The following is a 20201-nucleotide window of genomic DNA, read 5'->3' as shown; positions in this document are numbered from 1 at the left end:
AATGATGAACAAGGATGGGGACAATGGATCCCCTTGCTTCAGACCGTGGGAAGAAGTAAAGAAATTTTTTCTACTACCATTAAAAATAATAGAAGACCAGACTTCGTTGACCAAACCCCAAATGATGTCAATCCATTCCTCGGAGAAACCATATTTCCTCATAACTGACATAAGAAAATTCCAAGACATTCTGTCGTAGGCTTTCTCCATATCTAGCTTGATAATAACATTATCACCACAGTTCCTATGATTGATATTCTGAGTGATCTCTTGCGCAAGTAGAATATTTTCAGTGATATATTTTCATTTGACAAAACCACTTTGATTCTCTGAGATGAGCTTGTGAAGCATAGGGTTAAGTCTTCTTGAAAGGATTTTGGAGATGATCTTGGCAGTGAAATTGCTTAGGCTGATAGGTCTAAGCTCAGAAAAATTGTTAGGAGACTCCACTTTAGGAAGCAGGACAAGGCAGGTATGTGAGAATAATTTGGACAACTCTTCCCATTGAAAACCTCTTGAACAAAATCAGTAATATCATTTTTGATAATATCCCAACATTTATGGAAAAAGGTGCCAATGAAACCATCAGGCCCTGCTGCACTTGTAGCTCCCATATCAAAGACAGGATCTCTGATTTCATCAATATTAGGAATGGCAGTGAGAGTTCTATTGTCCTCATATGTGATTCTTTGAGGGATGCATTCAAGAATTTCAGTATCTCTGAATTGGTGATTGATGTTGAATCTCTTATGGAAGTGTCGAATAGCAGCTTTTGCTATGTTATCATCACCTTCCACCCATTTGTCTCTATGATCTTTAATTCTGTAGAGTTGTAGTTTTCTTCTTCTTTCTCTGATTAGGCTGTGAAAGTACTTGGTATTGGAGTTACCTTCTTCAAACCACTTGATATTAGCTTTCTGTTTAAAGATAGTATCTTGCATGGTCATCCATCTAATGTATTCTGCTTGCCCTTTGTTTAGTTCTTCTCTAGAGAAATCAGTGTTGTTGTGTAAATCTAACTCCTCAAGGTCATGCATTATGGCCTCCCAGTGTTGAACATGATCAAAAACATTGCCAACTTCTTCTTTAGACCACTGAGTAAGTCTTTTGCTGAGCATCTTTAGTTTCTGTTGAAGTTTCCACAAAGCATTCCCACGTATGTTAGTTGCCCACACTTCTTCAACCAGGTTCATGAAGGAAGGCTGCTCGGTCCAGAAGTCAAGGAATCTGAAGTACTTTATGCCATTATTGTTCCTGTTATAACAACTAAGCAGCAATGGTCTATGGTCTGATCCAGTCCTCGGAAGGTGCTTGACAATGTTATTTTGAAGGAGTTGGCACCATAAATCATTTACAAAAATTCTATCCAGTCTCTTCCAAATTCTTCTTCTAGACTCCCAATTATTACACCAAGTGAATTTAGGTCCAACATAGCCCAAATCCTTAGCTTCACAATTGTTCATACAAGAGGTAAAATCTAGACTTTTGTACATTCTGTGTGGACGACCCCCCCTCCCCCGTTTCTTATCTGGATCAAGAATAACATTAAAATCTCCTCCAATGCACCATGGCCCATCAATAAACATATGAATATCCTCTAAACTACTCCAAAGATATTTTCTTTTATTTGCATTTAGCATAGACATCTGTGATGAACATATTGGTAGTACTCACCCCATTCTGCATTTTGATGGTGATTTGTTGGTCATCTGCACTAATCACGCTTGTTTGATAATTACCTGACCACATGAGCCAGATTTGCCCATTGGTGTTGGAGATGCAGTGTCGAAACTTGAGATACCCCATGTATTTATCAATCTTGTTCGTGCTGGCAAACGGTTCCATAATAGCTATGAAATCTACTTTGTTGATGTTGACAAGCTTTTTAAGCCTAGGCATGGCTTTCTTGGTATTCACTCCTCTAATATTCCAGAAATTTGCACTAATCATGGAAATATGGGAGGAGGATTAGTTTGATCTACCCCCCTAAGGAGGTGAATTGGTATTGTATTTTTTCTTCTTTTTTTTCTTTTTGTTTTGGTTTCTGTGTTTGGTGACAGGTGAGAAACCATCCCCTTCCTCTTTGTCATGCACAGTATGTAATTGATCTTCTGAAATCACAACAGTGGCTTTGTTGGGGGAAGTTACTTCAAATTGTTGTTGAGTTTCTCTCCTCATTAAGGTTGCTTCTGTGTGGGCTTCCTGTTCTTCAGGGATCAAATCGACTGCCAGGCAAATTCCTGGTAGATTCTTGATGTCTGAAGGGACACTAGTGGATTCATTGATATACCTCTGCCGGTCAGGAGCCTTGTCTGATTTTATGGCTTCAATATTGCTTGATTCTTGCACTGCTTATTCATTCTCATTTTGACTTTCATTCTTGGTCACATTAGTGCTTCCTTCATCTCCATTTTGTATCTTATCCTCACTTTTGTTAGTGTCCATCTGAGTATTTATTTGCAACTTGTTTTCTTGTTGGTCATTCATAGTAGTCTCTATAACTCCCTTGTTTTTGGAGTTACCAGATATCTTGACATGTTTAAATGTCACCTTGGGCTTCTTTTTTGGAACTCTCTTATGTCTTCTAACTTTGATTTTTTTGGTCGTTCTTCCCTTGATGCTTTGCATCCTTTCCTGACTTTCCACTCTGTTCTCATCAGTTGGTTGTTCTTCCTTGCTGATTTTGTTTTTGCTCTCTTTTTTGTTGTTCTACTCTATACCGTGTCCCTGTTTCCTCTGAGAATGCAATTCCAAATTTATTCTGCTGACTTCCCCTGTTTCTGCTTCTTTGTTATCTGTTTTTTTCGCATTTTCTTTAGTTTCAATATTCCCTCCCCTGTCCTGTTTTGCTTCCTGTTCTTTCTTTTCCAGTTCCCTTTTTCTTTCCAAAACTCTACATTATCATATTATGCCCAAGCTTTCTACAATGTTTACAATATTTTAGAACCCCTCATATTCAAGTTTTTGAACAAAACTTTTTTGAGGGGCATCATCATAGACTTGACCAACATAGACCGAATCTGGTTGTTGTTTTAGAAGGTCAATTTCAATTCTTACCTTAGCCATGCTAGGTCTGGTCTTTTCTCTCGTTGCCAGGTCCATTTCCAGTGGAGTCCCAACAGTGTTGACTACCTGTTTAACGTATTGTCATGTGTGCATATGAAAGGGGAGTCCTGGTAGAAGTACCCATATTAGTGCCACTGGAAGATCTTCTCCAGGCTTGAAGTCCGGCGACCACCTTTGTAGCCACATTTGTTATCCCTCAATTTCAATAACCCTCTTGTACCAGACAAAATTGAAATCATCTTCGTTGGTGAAATTCAAGAATATATTGTAGTTATCATAAACCCCAATTTTGACCGAGCCTTTGATAAAAATTAATTCTTTGAAATTTGACCTAATTCGGTCAATTTGGGGCCTAGGTTTGAGGAATCTTCCAACAATTATGAGCCTACACTCATCTTCCATGATGCCGTAATAATTCGACGCCTTGAAAAGGACCGTCGGCATTCCATTGTGAGTGGTATGTGTTTCAATGACAGATTCTCTTGCATGTTGATTTGGGGGTTCTGGGAATTGTTTGGAAGAGGAAATTTTATTTGCATAAGACATTTTTCTATCAGATGGTTCAGGGTTCTGTTTTATTGGGAGGTTGAGGTTGGACTGGCCCTCCAGACGCGTCGGCGGGGCACCGTCCGGTGGATCCATGAAGAAGGAGCGTGAAGGCACTCGCTTATGAAGTAGCCGTTAGCTAGCCGTTTCTAGAGAGAGAAGAGAGAGTTTCTTGTCAATCCTATTAGGTATGCTCCAATAAGTTTGATAGTCTATAAATATTGGTAACTCAAATAAATCCTAAACCAAAATCAAATCAATATTAATGCTAACAAAAGACAATAGTGTTGGATATCTCTTTTTTTAGTTTTTTCATGGTTTAAATAAAATGCACAACTTATTTTTTCAGTATTTAGTCATGTAAATAATAGTAGTACTTATTAGTCGTACTTATTTTAGCAACTTAGTAATTTTAGATCATGTTTGTTTTTATTATGGCTTATTAAAATATTTATTTTATGCGATTTTATTATTTTTATTGTTGAATATTTTAGTACAATGTTATGGCGTATCTTATATTTTATGTTACTTTCTTGAAAAGCACCTTATATAGTTATGTCTTACTAGGATTAAAGAAATATTTAGAGCGCAAATTCTATGTTTTGTGCTATGAAAACTTTATGGAAAAAAAACCCAGAAAAAACCCGAAAATCCAAAAAATTCAAGAAAAACTGAGATTACAAAATCCGACTTTTATTGGTTTGGTTTGGTCTTTAAATTTAATAACCCGACATAATTGGTTTGGTTTGATAATTGAAAAACTCGAACCACCCCGACCTATGTACACCCCTAGTATACCGTTGATGTTGATCCTGATTCACTGCTTCATGGATTAAACCTTAAAGGCAGATCTAAGATATAAACTTGATGTCATCGACTTTTAAGATTCTTAAAAGTGAACTCATTAATTATTCTTTTATAATAATGTAAGTTATTATCCAATATTTGCTGAAACTTTAGTGGGCCTTCACATAAATTTATATATATTTCGAGTCGACAATGCTAGGTTTAAATGAATCAAAAAGTTGCATATGCACTTGCTAAAAGATTGTATTATGATGGATAGTAATGAATACCTAGAAGACGAGATGATGAAATACCTTATAATCCTCCTCTTGTTCTTCTCCAACGTAATCGAATAAGGGAAGATGATTATTGATATTTGATACCCTAAAATTTTCCTCAAAGTTTACTTTAAATTCTTAATTTAATTTGATGAAAATCTGATGATGTCCTAATTTGGGTTGCCCAGGTGTTATACGATGGATTTCAGGATGTATAAACCGTTCAATGGACAAACAATAAGAAAACTTATCATATTTTAGATTAATAACAGTGCGTGATAAAAAAATTCAGCTTGAATCATCATTAACAAGTTAAGTCATGAGGTTATAGATTAAGGAGAAAATTGCATCTTTTACGTCTCAAAGAGGATATTGGCAGATCGCACACCCTGTAACCTTTTTCTGAAATTTTATTATCTCGTTTGAAGGGCGAGCAACCGGGGTTGTTTGGTGGGGAACAAGTTATCATCGGGTTACCATGACGTGATTATAATACGAGGATTAAATAGCAACACGATTATTTAGTAGTGGATATACTTTTATTGAGAGATATTGGCTCCTTGGACTAGAAATGAAATATATTGTGTATAATATAAAATATATGTTTGGTATATTCGAGATAAGTTAGGATAAACTTTTATTTTTAATTTTAACCTAGTACTTTTTAAAGGACTTTAGAGGAAGAGCCTTGGAAAAGGGCATCTTTGTTATTGTAGTGTTTTATCTCGGGATAAAGTAATCCAAGGATTATTATCCCAGCCTCAAAATGAGATAAAATAATACCATAATTATGGCATAAATTATTCGAATTCAACCAAATGAGAAATAAAATAATTCTGCATTTAATCCCAAATTATTCCTTATCCCACCGGTCAAACGACCCCGTAGAGTTATTGGCAAAGGACTATGTTATCTTTAACAACAGCATTTTTCGCCTTCTCCTCTTCCTTTTTTCCTTTTTGAGTAATTTTGTTTTTCAGAATAATTGAGTGATTATAATTTGTTACTTCTCCACTATGGCAACCCAATTTTTCTTTTCTTTTTTTACCTAGAAGAAATAAAACACCATTTTCCATATAATTTTCTTTTTCTGCCACTTTCTTTTCTTTGTCTAATCAATTATCACAAGTTTCTCAATTCTCTTATTAATTTTGAACAAGTTCCTCATGTATTTAGGTTCAAATAAGATTATTTATTCGAAAACACTCATGTTGTCGTTGTTATTTCTTTATAGTGCATTAATTATTTATCAAATTTAGATTAACACAGTACTAATTTTGCCGAAAAACTGCTTAATGGTTCTTTCACACATGTTACACACACACACACCTATATAATATATATCCAAATACGAGTTAAAACAAAAAATCACATACTTTATAAATTTAAATTAGCATCAAATATCTCCTAAACCATTTATAGGCTCATAAAAATTAAACAGTGAATACATATTCTCACATTGCTTTAATTTAAGTTTTACACAGTATCTTTTGCCATTTTGACTAGTCTATAACTCAGTCACAAGAGTGAGTTGCTCTAGTGGTGAGCACCCTCCACTTCCAACCAAGAGATTGTGAGTTCGAGTCACCCCAAGAGCAAGGTGGGGAATTCTTGGAGAGAGGGACGAGGGTTTATCAGAAACAACCTCCCTACCCTAGGGTAGGTGTAAGGTCTGCGTACAAATTAACCTCCCCAGACCCCACTAGTGGGATTATACTGGGTTGTTGTTGTTGTATTAGTCTATAATTCTATATAGTATAATAAAACTATTTGTGGAATGAGAGCTGGGAATTGTACTTATCGAACTAAACAACAATCAATTTATGGAGAAAAAGTGTAGTTGTCATAATCAAAATCTCGTCCTGCCCTTAAGTATGCAATAAGTAATCAAAATGACAGATTTTGGCATTCGCTGTATGTTTCCTGATCTGAAGTACACGTACTTTTCTTAATAATATTTCTCTAATCAAACACTTGGATTTTTGTTACTGGCTTAGGTTCAACAAAAATAAGGGTTACAACTCAGGATGAACCAACTCAAGGAAAGGTTTCACATAACTAAAAACTGAAGCTGAAAGAAGATGATCAACCAACACTTGGGAGTTGGGACAGAGCCATCACCTTTTATGTACACCGTTGTTCCAGTAATTGAGAGTTGCTTACATACATGAAAAGCTGCTTGTTGCCCTCAAGCTCTTACCAGAAATATGAAAAACATACTCTCTGCTTGTTTTGTTGAAACAAGCAGCTGTAACTTGTGATACTTTCCTGGGCAGTATGTTGTATCGACTTACAGCATAGTGTGAAGATACCTGAACCAAAGCCAAAAATTTAAACTCAAACACTAGGCTCGAAAAGCTTGACATATGTGTCGCCCACGAGATTATCTTGTGCTTGAACATATGCAAGCATGCAGATTTACGAGTATATTCACCAAGTCAGAATGAAAAAAGCCAGCTCTTGTTTCCAGTTCTCTTTGTTTTACTAGCCCCTTTTTTCTTATGTGGAGGCAGGGATTGGCCGGAGTTACTGAAGACAGATTTAGCAAACAAAGTTTCTTAAGCGAAAGAAGTTACATACCTGTAGATAGGAACCAAGACTAGTTCTCAAACAGATGCAACGGAGAGAAACTTCAGACTACAGCAGAAAGCATCGGTATTCTTAATACACTAAGTTTGATGCATAAATTCTCTCAACACAAGCTCCACTTCTCCAACTACCCCAAGTTTCTTGAACCAACGAGCCAATATTTCGGAAGCTTCTCTACCAAGCACAACACCATCCCTCTCCAAATTCATCAAAACATCAAGTGCCTTGCTCAGGTTGTTTTCGGTTTCATAAGCTGACAACAGCAGTGCGATACACTTGTCATTAGGTTCTATGCCAGCTCTTCTCAAATTTTCAAACGCAATACAAGCCTCGCTCAGTTGACCAGCCACAACATAGGCATTCATAAGCAGCCCACAGACGGTCGCATCAGGGATTATTCCTGCTAACTGAAGAGTATCAAAGACCCTTTGAGCTCCTTTGCTATCACCAATCATCGAATAGGCTCTCAGAATTGCTTTATAAACTTCTCTTCCAGCATAGATCTCTTGTTCTTCCATTTCCCTCAGTAAAGCCTCTCCCTCGCCAAGCATTCCAGCTCTGACGTAGGCCATGATCATTGACCCATAGGATCTCTTATCTAATGCTACTCCAAGCAACCTCATCTCTTCAAAAGTATCTTCAGCCATCTTAAGGTTACCAGCCTTGCTATACATGTGAACTAAAGCCGTGAGAACCACCTGATCACATGTGAAGCCTCTAGTCTTCATGGCTAAGAGCATACTTTCAGCTTCTCTCAGCCGATTCTGCTTTGCATAGCCATGAATTAACTTGGTGTAATCACGAACATTGGCTTCAAATGATTCTTCTAAGAGGGACACTTCAGCTACCTTGAGATACAGAAAGTGCACCGAAGGAACTAATAAGTTGACTGAATTACTCGTTCTTCATCACAAAAAAAGTCATAAGTTTGGCGAACAGATTAGTAAGCACATAGTTCACTGAAATCAAGAAAATTCACAATAACTATGGCCCTGTTTCTGATTCCTATCTTTCTTTGCAACTGGGATCAAGAGAAGAATGTGTCTTCACTTGTTCTTAACCAAATTGTGATTCTATAACTGATCGATAGTGAGGCTCTATGGAAAATTCCAACAATTTTGGGGGCTAGAGTGGTCAGAAATTAACACACTTGAAAGGTTTGATGGATAACTCTTTATTGATAAATGACACAATGGAATAGAAGAATCAAATGCTCTTTAGGAGAATACTAGAACTAGAAAACAATCCACAGATTAAATATTAGTCACCTTATGGATTTGGAAGATTGGAATTGCGACTCTCTGAAAAAGAAAAAGAGAAAGGCTTGAGCTTTTCATACCCATGAATTTTTTAGGTATAAGAGCCCGTTCGAATTTTTTGCTTAAAAGCACTTTTTAAGTGCTGCGACTAGTTTTAAAAATAAGCAATTACGCGTTTGGATAGAAGTGTTGAAACTGAAAACAAGTTGTTGATGTATTTGGCAAAGAAATGTTGACGCATGCTTTTATTTGTTAGAATGACTTAAATATCCTTAAAGTTGTTAACATTGAAAAGAAGTTGCTTATCACAAAATATTTGATTCTAAATTAATACACAAACAAATGAAGTTATGTTTCAATTCACTTTAAATTTTAAATTAATTAAAAAATTGTATTTAATAAATATAAATTAATTACTGAAGTAACATATTTACTGATATGCTATTTTTCCTTCTTCATTGCTCGTAACTATTCATCTAATTAATTTGATTTTGTTCTTCTCTTTCTTCATTGTTCCTAATTTTTCCTTTTTTTTTCATGGTTTTCGTAGCGTATTTACAAAGAAATAACTTGGTTAAGTAGTTGAAAGAAAAAGAAAAAAAAAAGATGAAAAGAAATGAAACTATTAAAACATCAAGAAATAAAACGGAAAAGCTCTCATTCAGGAGAAGCTTGATGAAAAAGTGGAGGAGAAGTAGGAGAAGAAAAGATATGTTGCAATGGAATGAGAGCATTTTGATGATTCTGAAAAAAGACAAGGGATAATAGGTAAAATTATTGGTCAAACGTAGATAGCTTAAAAGCCAAAAAGCCATAAGTTGGGTTGCCCTGCTTATGACTTTTGGCTTGTTTTAAGCACATTTTAACTTGTTTTAAGCACTTTTTGTTTTTGCACTAAAAAGAGCTTAAATTTTAGTTTGACCAGCTTAAAAGCCAATCCAAACACCCTCTAAATCAAACATTGGCTTCAAATAACCCAACCGAATGGGAAGGCATACCATAAACTAGCAATCCCTTAGGCACATACCAGGGTATAGATTAATATATACTACCATTTAAGAAAAGTTATGTTAAAATAATTCTATATTCATGGACTATTAATGAATTAGAAGATCTCCATGGTATTCTAATGATTCTATAGTTTTCTGATTGAAAGGGATTCCAAATAATAACACGGCAAGTATCTGGCAAGATGCATTTACACATACTTCAAAGTGCAGTTTTCCTCCTTATAGCTTCTAAATAAGCTAAGGTCATAGATTGCTGGTCTGTGCCCTCGCCCTCACAATAAAACCTCCACCCTCTCCCCAGGTTTAAATTAAGGAAGTTGTTTGTGTATATGCTGTCATGGAGCTCTTAGGATTACTAACGAAGTCGGAATTCTGCACATCCAACTGTAAAAGAAACCAGTAACTTGCAGTAACAAATTGACACTACAACGAAAAGGAAACAAGGCAACTCAAATAACCAGTAACTGAGGCTTTCGACAGCAGTAATAAATTAATCATTTAATCTAGTAAGACTTATATGCATGTACAGGGATAAATATGAAGTTTTTTAGTAATTTTTTGGATAGGTGGATAAGTATGAAATTTTAAGAACCCTAGTTTTAGATAATCTCTAATGTGCCTTGAAAGACAAATAATTTAGTATATGAATGATATAGACATGAATAGAGCGGAATGGATACAAATTATTCATGTAGCCAACCACAACAAATTTGAGATTGAGGCATAGTTGATTGAAATTGCCGGAGGGCTAGTTAGCTGTAACTAGGATCTTTGACATGTGCCAGTTGCCCTCATCTCCTAGGGAGAGGGGAGCAAGCTTTTACGAGAACAACTAAGTCACTGCATCAAGTGTTTTACCACAAACCGGTAAGGTTATGCCAGAGTAAAAAGTACTAGCACCGTAGCACATCCATATGACAGTTATAGAAAGATGCCCTGCCATCTCACAATAATGTTAATGGCAACTGAAGAAAGAAATAGGGTGGTGATGAAAGACAATTATTCTCCGGCACAAAAAAAAAACATGACCTATCGCAGAGATTAAGAGTAAAAAAGATTTAATAGATTTTGTATACTGATTTAGACAAATTGTTTGAAAAATTAGCTTGAATTTGTTAAAAGTAATTAGTTAGTTTGTAAAAAGCTGCATCAGCTCAAAATAATAGTACATATTAGCGTGAACTGTAAAGTAAGGAGTGGAAATCGTCAAGCGTTTCTGGTAGACAGGGAACAAAGTCAATTGAGTTTTGTGAGAACAGAGAAGAGCAGTTTTTGGTTTTAATTCTAAAAAGCAATGAGGCAACCTTCTACACAGAAAAAGACAGAAGTCGGACATACACCTCATAACTTCAGGGAAGATATCTAAGCCATTGCCTCTCTGTTTAAAGATCAATTGAAGAAAACAACCTCTCAACATAGCAACCATTATAGAAAAGACCACAGATGCCGTAGAAGACATATAGTTATTTAAGTCTTAGTAGGTAATTGTGCATCTCCTAATTTCAATTATCTAACGGATAGGTGAATAAAATCTCTAATCTACTATCCAGTGGATGATGATTGACAAAGATAACAAATTCATCCAATTTGGATCTAGCTTCCTGATTCCTGTTTAAATAACATTAAAACTAGTGCGAGGGTACCAGCTATTTCAAGGAGAATGTCTACAAATCAAAAGCTTATGAAGAGGAAACACACACTATTTGACAAGAAATGGAGTCAAATTCTTGTAGGACAAAAGTTTAGCCAATGCAAAGTGATCCCAATACTACTTCAAGCCATTAATACAAACCTTTAGTGCTGAAATAGTGAGCCCTCCAACTAAACTCCACAAGGAAAGAACAGGACAGACAAATAATGGGAATAGATTGAAGTCTTCAACCCAAAAAAAGGATCTTTAACTTCAATATTTAATGGCAGCAGAAAGATCAGACAAATCAGTGTCAGAGGTTAAGGTATGGAAGACATGGAATAAAAGAAAGAATGCATATGATTTGGCAGAGTAGTTCCAAAACCACCTACGAAATTTGTGGGAACGAAAAACATCATGAAGTTAGTAACAGGAGGCAATATCAACAGTTGTTGAACACAAATTTTTGGAGATGGTTCCAAATAACCACCCTTAAAGTGATATGAACATGGACTAGAAGTATAAACCAACCAATTACAAGTAGAAAAAAGTTCCAACCATTTCTGTCTACATCCTTCAAGTTTGATGAAGGAAATGTGACACTCAAGCACAATCCTGACCACATTTTGAGTTTAAAAACGTGGCCAAAATAATGGTTGTAATTAACAATCTTCCACAATAGATAGAAGATTGAGTAAATAGAATACTAATACAGCAAACTTTAAGTGACAAACTCAATGAATATGAACATAAGTCAGCAGCAAGCAAGACTTTGGTGAAATCAAGAACTATGTTGTAGAGGAAGAAACTGAAATTACCTCAAAATACAAGGGATGATTCAGCCTGTCCAATTCTTTGAGTGCCTCAAGCCAATCAGCTCTCTCGGGCTTCATACTCTTCACCCAAGCCTCTAACAAGAGTGACACACTACCCTTTTCAGCTGAATAGCAAATGATCTGTTGCATTAATGCCTTACATCTATTTGCCATCTTTGGTGGGAGCTTCAAAATAGCCTGTTTCTGTACCTCAGTAATATCAGAGCCTATCTTAACCCACTTATACCTGGGTTTATCATTAGCTTGGTTTTCAGCACTACCCTTCTCAGCTGCTACATTACTCACAGCTAATAATGGCTTAAAACCCAATTCACCGTACCCAAAAATGGTAACTTTTTGCAAGGGAAAAACACAATTTAAAGGGTAGTGATGGATTCTTCGAATAGTATTGCTTAATGGAGATGTTTGAATGGAACAAGAAAAGACACCATATGCCGTAAAACCCATGTCAAATTCAGATATTAATTAATACCAGAATACTGCAAGATTAATGGGTTTCTCCCACAGAATTTTGTGGGCTCTTTTCAATCTGCCATCATCACTGCGAGCAGCCAACAACAATTCGGTCAAGCCGAAGCGTTTCTTGGAAAACTGGAGAGGCTAACTGGCTAAGTGGATAATAAACGGGTTAATACTTAATATTTAATCTTATTTTGCCGGGTATTGTGGGGCTCCTAAGCAGCTGTTTTAAAACATAGCCAATATCTGTAAAATATTAAAAACTTAAAAAGCCAAAGATACCCTCCTCTTCTTCTTCTGTGCTTCTTTCTAAAGTGCGAATCAAACTTTAAAAAATTGTATCCTGAACGCATTTGCTTGTGCTTTACAAATGCAGGTCTTTTCTCTATTATATAAAGATTAAAACACAATTGATCAGTAGACCTTCCCTTATGCATTCTTTTGTCGATTAATAAGCTTTCTTTTTCTTTTTCTTCTCCTTTTTTTAAAATAAATAAATTGTTATCCATAAAAGTAGAAAGTCAAAACAATCCTTTTTTGGAGAGAATATATTTGGCACAAAAAAATATTTTTTGGCGCTATATTCTGGTAAAATTTTGGTTGCACAAATTACAGTAATTTATTTTTAAGTAAATTCTTGGATTAGTGGCTTTGGAATCTTGAGAAAAAAACCAAACTCATTTCAACACCAGACAAACTTTTCAAGGTGAGTTGCTTTCTTCTATTGAAGTAACACGCCATGTCAATAGATTTTTGCTTGTGTGCAAATTTCAATTTTTGAATTGGGGCCTTTCGAAAACGGCATCTTTACTTTCACAGGGTAGGGATAAAGACAGCGTATATACTACTATTCTCATACGTGAAAATATACCGAATATGTTTTTGTTGTACAAATTTTATATATGTATATATATATATATATACACAACATTATTTGCCATGTTTCATATTTCAAAAGGACAAAGTACATATACTAAAATACTACAATATGATTCATCGTCTTATCATCGAGAAACCATGGGTACTGCTCAACAGCAGTGGGTATTCGAATCTTCTTCAAAATCAACTTCTTGATCAATACGAGGGATTATCACATCTATCTCGTGGATATTATACATCTTTCACTTTTTTTATTTTTACTCTAAGAATGTTTTTATTATTATGTGAATTGGTTTTCAAGTGGGTAATTTTCCAACTTGTCAATCCTGCGGCCTGTTTGGCCAAAGCTTCTCGAGCCAAAAGCACTTATTTTTCAAAAAACAAATATATATATATATATATATATATATATATATATATAGTTAAAGTGTTTGACCAAGTTTTTAAAGTGAAAAAAAGTATTTTTGGGAAGAATTAGAAGCAGTTTTGGAAAGTGGCATCTCTCCAAAAGTACTTTTGAAAAAAATACACTTAGAAGCAGTTTTTAAAAGTTTGGTCAAATATCAATTGCTACTCATAAGTGCTTTTCAAATAAATTAGCCAAACACAAAAAAATTCTCAGCAAAAGTATTTTTGAAAAAAACACTTTTGAGAAAAAAAAACACTTCTCAAAATAAGCTTATTTTTGCAGCTTGGCCAAGCATGCTACTAATATTCTTTCTCTTCGTCGATCATCATGGAGGAATTCATTTCTTTTCAATCCAACAGCATGAAAATGCAACATGAAGAACTTTCCAATCATATGTCTTATTATATAGTTCAATTTTCTGTTGCTACATCTTTTGTTAGTGTCACTTTAATATGTTGGCCTAAAATTTTGATAAGCATTGAATTAGAGCTTTTAGGATGATATGGCCATTTATAAATTGAATTTAAGTAAATGTCCCTACCTCTTTTAATATTATTTTTTTCAATTATTTTTCTTATATATTTTCTTATGTGGCAATATAGAAGCCTACATTTGCAAACTCCAAATGTCAAAGGACGTATTTGTAAACCAAAATCAAATACTTTTCCTTTACAGTAGGAAAATTTCTCTAGAAAGACAAAATCCTTCCCTTGAAAACCCTTCCGTCGATTTCGACTGAAAGAGTGTTGGCTTCTAAATTCTCCATTTTTTTATGTTTTCTAGTCCTTTATGTTCTGCTATGTTCTAAGATCCCCATTGTTTCTTGTCCAAACTGGGGGAAAATGAGGTAACTCAATTTTTTGTTCCACTTGAATTTGTCAAAGCTACGGAAAATGAAACACAAATTCTTGTTTTTCTTGTTTTCATCCAGGCCTTTCCTAAATCCATGTGAATTTTTCTTCGTAGTTTTTCATTTCACGAGGCCCGTGAAATTATTTGACTTCCACAATTCAATAAGACTGGGGATAACAATTAATGTCGAATTTGCTGCTCGAAACACAAATATAGCTTGAGGACTTTGTATTGATTGTGATTGTTGTTTTTCTTCTCCATTTGTATTTTACGTTTGAAGTTAATAATATTTCTCAAATGTTTAAAAGCCTTAAATTGCTAATGATCATTGTATCATATATATATATATATATATATAATCTCTTATGTATATTCTAATATCTCTTGTATTTAAAGTTAATGATCTCTTGTGTTTTGTTGTAAGATCTCTTATATAACTAGTTTAAAGTTTATATATGATCTCTTATGTTTATTCTAATATCTCTTGTGTTTAAAGTTAATGATCTCTTATGTTTTGTTGTAAGATCTCTTATATAACTAGTTTAGATCTCTTATGTTTTGTTGTAAGATCTGTTATATAACTAGTTTAAAGTTTTTGCTAATGTACTAGTTAAAAGCTTTGTAAAATCTCTTATATAACTAGTTTAATGTATATATATGATCTCTTATGTTTATTCTAATATCTGATGTGTTTAAGTTATGTTATAAGTTTTATTGTTAATTAATCGTTATTATTTTCTTATAACATCTTATAATTTAGGGATCTTTACACAAATAGCTGGTCATATTCATTGTTTACTTTTTTGGCCATATGCATAGATTATACATTCATTCTACACAATTATACACATATAATACATAAATTATATATACATTATACCTCCACCGACTATTTTTAGTTTAAGCGGTTAGGTGGACGGCTATTTGGGTTAATTATTCTATAATTGAATAGCAGTATACATATGTTTCCCTTGATAGGTATGGGATTATGAAGCAATAAATATGTTTGAGGAGCGGTTAGGCAAGGCTGAGGAGTATTTAAAGATACATTCAGAAAAGGTGAAAAATCCTTGGATAATATTCATGGAAGTAAAACTTATGGTGCAGATGTTTTGAACCAATCCAATTGCTGTCAAATGTTTAAATGTTTAGAATCTAATTATCTCCCATGTTATACATATATTTTCTCCTATGCTTTATTCTAAAATCTTTTTTGTTACGTTCATTAGTATCTTGCAATTTATAATCTCATGTGTAAGAGATCTAGCATTTAGTCGTAAGAGATCTCTTATACTTTATATATCAATCTCTTATGTGAACATAAATATCTCCTACATTGCAATAGAAGAATCTCCTATATTTTATATTAATATCTCCTACAGTTTACCACACAAATTTCATGCTTCAAATCGCCATGGTCGCAAGAGATCTATGTCAAGGTCGTAAAAGATCATTAGTTGTTCATAAGAGATTAAGACCATAATATACACATTAACTTTCTTTCATTGTAATTTGGAGTTAGTATGAATAATTACTTGACAAGCATGATTGCACTTACTACCAACTAAATTTGAAAGTTTCAAAAAGATAAATTGTGTTGTAGTTAAAAAACAATAAATATAATAAAGGGTGACCACTAAATATAACTTGAGAGATCTACTCATGGTCGCAAGAGATCTGTATCATGGTCGTAAGAGATTAAGATCATAATATACGCATTATCTTTCCTTCGTTGTAACTTGGGGTTATTATGAATAATTACTTAACAAGCATGATCGCACTTACTACCAACTGAATTTGGAAGTGTCAAGACGATAAAATTGCATTTTAATTAAAAAATAATAAACATAATAAATGGCGACAAATAAAAATATAACTCGAGAGATCTACTCATGGTCGCAAAAGATCTATATCATGGTCGTAAGAGATCATTAGTTGTTCATAATCGATTAAGACCATAATATACGCTAGGGGTGTCAATGGTTCAGTTCGGCCGGTTATTTTATAAAATTTGTACCATATCAATTTTTCGGTTATTCTATTATGTATAACCAAAATTAGACTTTTCGAAACCATTCTAATCATGTCGGTTTCTCTTCGGTATCGGTATCGGTACGGTTCGGTTAATTTTCAGTATTTTTTAAAATATCATGTAAAATTTACAAGTAGAAGTAGAATGTAATAACATGTGTTCTTTTCGAATATCCATTGATACCCCTAATATACGCATTATCTTTCTTTCGTTATAACTTGGAGTTATTATGAATAGTTACTTAACAAGCATGACCGCACTTACTATCAACTAAATTTAGACGTTTCATTAAAATAAGTTACGTTTTATTAAAAAATAATAAATATAATAAAGAGTGACCACTAAATATAACTTGAGAGATCTACTCATTGTCGCAAGAGATAAGTATCACGGTCGTAAGAGATCATTATTTGTTCATAAGAGATTAAGACCATAATATACGCATTATCTTTCTTTCGTTGTAACTTGGAGTTATTATGAATAATTACTTAACAAGCATGATCGCACTTGTTATCAACTAAATTTAGACGTTTCATTAAGATAAATTATGTTTTAATTAAAAAATAATAATAAACATAATAAATGGTAACCACTAAATATAACTTGTTTTACTGCACTTTTCTTTTCAATTTCATATGCATCCTCAAGTAAACAAACTTTCAATGTTGGCCTAGCACCCCGTTCATCAACAATTGTTAAATAGGACTTTAAATCAAAATCATCATCTATTTGATCATACAAAGTCTCTTGCCAAGTTTTATCCAAAACCATTGGCTTGTAACTTATAATAATATTTTTCGGGTTACATGTTATCTTGCGTCGCTGACATATTACTTCTACCAAGTCATTATAACGTACTCTTTGGCGATAATGAATCACCCTAATAATTTTCTTCTCCTTAGACTCAAACTCAATGCAAATAGTCAAATCACCCATTGATATCTACATATATTGATTACCTGTAAATAAAAATAAAAGTCAATTAATATCAATATCTTACATTTTATAATAGCAACCTCCTACATTTAATATGCTAACATTTCATAAAATAACAAAAAAAATAGAAGTTGAAGTAATGTATTACTTACTTAGACATTTATGAACTCAATGCAACTATTTTTTTTCACGCAATAGACGTATTTGGAAGCTTGGACTTATCATTGATGGAGAAAATTCGCTCGCTTCTTTTTTCTAGGCATATGGTTTGATAATATTTTAATTGCAATGAGGCCCTCCAATTTGCACCAATTTTCCAACACAATCACAAATGCTGACTTGGATGGCATGTAGGTCCCACAAAGGTCATAAACCAAAATGACAATTTGAAACATCCTCAAAGCAAAATGACATTTTGTAAAGGATCAAATAATGAATTGACCCATTGAATTATCAGTTGTTGTTTAGGTATATAATGACATTGTGTTCTATGGTCCTTTATCTCACTTTCAGTTGTTTGATTTATGGTAAAGAATGGCTGGAAGTTAGCTTTCATCTAGAACGAGCAACAATACAGAAGATTGTCCTAAGGAGTTTAGCCGCACTTCTATATTTAATCAAGGTTAGTTAATGTGTAAAGCAAATCATGAATAAACAAGAAGTTATTTTTCCAAAAAAAATGAAGGAGAGGAAGAAAAAGAAAACCTAATTGGAAAAAGATTACATAGGGGGTTCACTTTCTCATTCAAAATGCGAGGGGTGTCATTTCCCAACCTATAAGGTTAAGGGGGTAAACTGAGTTTTACTCAAAGAAACAATAGCATTTGTGTGGTGGTTTATTTTTTTTGTCAAACTTTAAATATTTCACAAATAACACTAAATATGTTTAAACAAATCTAAAAGTGGTTACGAGTGCGTTTAGTCCCATTTATCTATTAACTGGCGTATCCATATTCTTGTAAATTTAAATGTGAGCTTTTATAGCATGTTTGGCCAAACTTCTAAAATCAACTTATTTTGAAAAGTACTTTTCTATTTTTGATAAAAAGTAATTTGTGTTTGAGTAACTAATTTTAAAAATACTTTGAGCATCAATTAGTGTTTGACCAAACTTTTAAAAAGTGATTATAAGTGTATTTTTTCTCGAATTACTTTTAAAAAAAGTATTTTTAGGAAAAAACTACTTTTTTTATACTTATCAGAATTTGCTTCAAAATATTTATAAAAGCTTGACCAAACAATTTAACTTAGGAAAAAATACTTTTTAAAAAAAGGCCAAATAAGCTTGGGTAACCGGACTATTAATCCAAAACATTCTTCTGAATTGATCATTATTATAGAAGTCTTGACATTGGATTTAATGCGGCTAAGGGTCAAATATACTCCTATACTTTCGAAAATGGTTTAAGAATACCCCTCGTTATACTATTGGGTCATTTATACCCCTCCCGTCATACTTTGGAACAAATATACCCTTATTTTGGATGGAGTGCCACGTGGCAGCATCAGATGAAAACGACCCATTTCTTTTTTTTTTACCCGATCCGTTTTAAAAAACCCACCACCCGACCCGTTTTAAAATCAGTTTTTTCAGTTATTTTAAAGCATATATTTTGTAAAAACTGGATTTTTTTTGTAAAAACTGAAAAAAAGGAATTTGCAATATATATATTTTTAAGTTTTTTCAGTTTATTTAAAGTATTTTTGTTGTAAAAACTTTAAAAAAAATATTTTTTGTAAAAACTGAAAAAAGCTGAAAAATACATATTTTGTAAAAATTGAAAGAAAAAAAAGAATTTGCAATATATATATTTTTAAGTTTTTTCAGTTTTTTTAAAGTATTTTTTTTGTAAAAATTGAAAAAAAAACTGAAAATATATATTTTGTAAAAATTGAAAGAAAAAAAAGAAATTTGCGAAATATATATTTTTCAGTTTTTTCAGTTTTTTAAAGTATAGTTTTTGTAAAAACTGAAGAAAAAAAAGATTTTACAAAATATATATATTTTTTAAACTAATGCATATGTAGTCCACTGCTTTAGAAGAGTTTTTTTTTCCAGTTTTTACAAAAAAATATTTTTTTTTTAATTTTTACAAAAAAAATACTTTAAAAAAACTTAAAAATATATATTTTGTAAATTCTTTTTTTTTTTTCAGTTTTTACAACAACAAATTTTTTTTCCCAGTTCTTACAAAATATATGCTTTAAAAAATTAAATTTTAAAACGGGTCGGATAGTGGGTTTTTTAAAACGAATCGGGTAAAAAAAAAAAATGAGTCGTTTTCATCTGGTGGTGCCACATGGCACTCAATCCAAAATAAGGGTATATTTGTTCCAAAATATGACGGGAGGGGTATAGATGACACAATAGTATAACGAGGAGTATTCTTAGACCATTTTCGAAAGTATAGAGGTATATTTGGCCTTTTGCCGGATTTAATAACAGCCTTCTATTATTTTACTTAAATAGTATATGTTTTGTGAGATAATTACTAAATAATGTACATTATTATCCGGGTAACTACACAATCAAATAATCACAAAAGATAGTAAGTTTAAAACGTGTTTGTTTGTCATATTATAATTATAATATTATATATAAAGTCATATTTGCATACACAAGTGTAATTACAT

General features: G+C 33.1%; 2 protein-coding genes across 3 annotated transcripts; both read right to left on the bottom strand.

The window, feature by feature from the left end:
• Positions 1 to 404: 404 nt before the first annotated feature.
• Positions 405 to 3252, bottom strand: LOC138906548 (uncharacterized). The gene is made up of 6 exons (XM_070195585.1): positions 3187 to 3252; positions 2948 to 3132; positions 2721 to 2893; positions 2070 to 2348; positions 1740 to 1828; positions 405 to 1646 (listed from the first exon to the last, which is right to left on the bottom strand). The coding sequence occupies exons 1-6, from the start codon at positions 3250 to 3252 to the stop codon at positions 405 to 407; spliced, it is 2034 nt and encodes a 677-aa protein (XP_070051686.1).
• A 3302-nt stretch (positions 3253 to 6554) lies between these two features.
• On the bottom strand, positions 6555 to 12628 carry LOC104099577 (pentatricopeptide repeat-containing protein At1g01970). 2 transcript variants are annotated; one of them, XR_687040.4, is made up of 3 exons: positions 11983 to 12628; positions 7257 to 8113; positions 6555 to 6988 (listed from the first exon to the last, which is right to left on the bottom strand). XR_687040.4 is itself a non-coding variant. In XM_009606616.4 (2 exons), the coding sequence occupies exons 1-2, from the start codon at positions 12445 to 12447 to the stop codon at positions 7346 to 7348; spliced, it is 1233 nt and encodes a 410-aa protein (XP_009604911.1). In that variant the 5' UTR covers positions 12448 to 12628; the 3' UTR covers positions 6555 to 7345. The 2 variants fall into 2 exon arrangements, 1 of the variants encoding a protein (XP_009604911.1); XM_009606616.4 differs by having other exon boundaries at positions 6555 to 8113.
• Between the last annotated feature and the right edge of the window lie 7573 nt (positions 12629 to 20201).

Source organism: Nicotiana tomentosiformis, chromosome 1 (genome assembly GCF_000390325.3).
Source record: "Nicotiana tomentosiformis chromosome 1, ASM39032v3, whole genome shotgun sequence".
In the NCBI taxonomy this organism is placed as follows: domain Eukaryota; kingdom Viridiplantae; phylum Streptophyta; class Magnoliopsida; order Solanales; family Solanaceae; genus Nicotiana; species Nicotiana tomentosiformis.
Note: the sequence above shows the minus strand (reverse complement) of the source record. Positions and strands in the feature narration are given on the sequence as shown.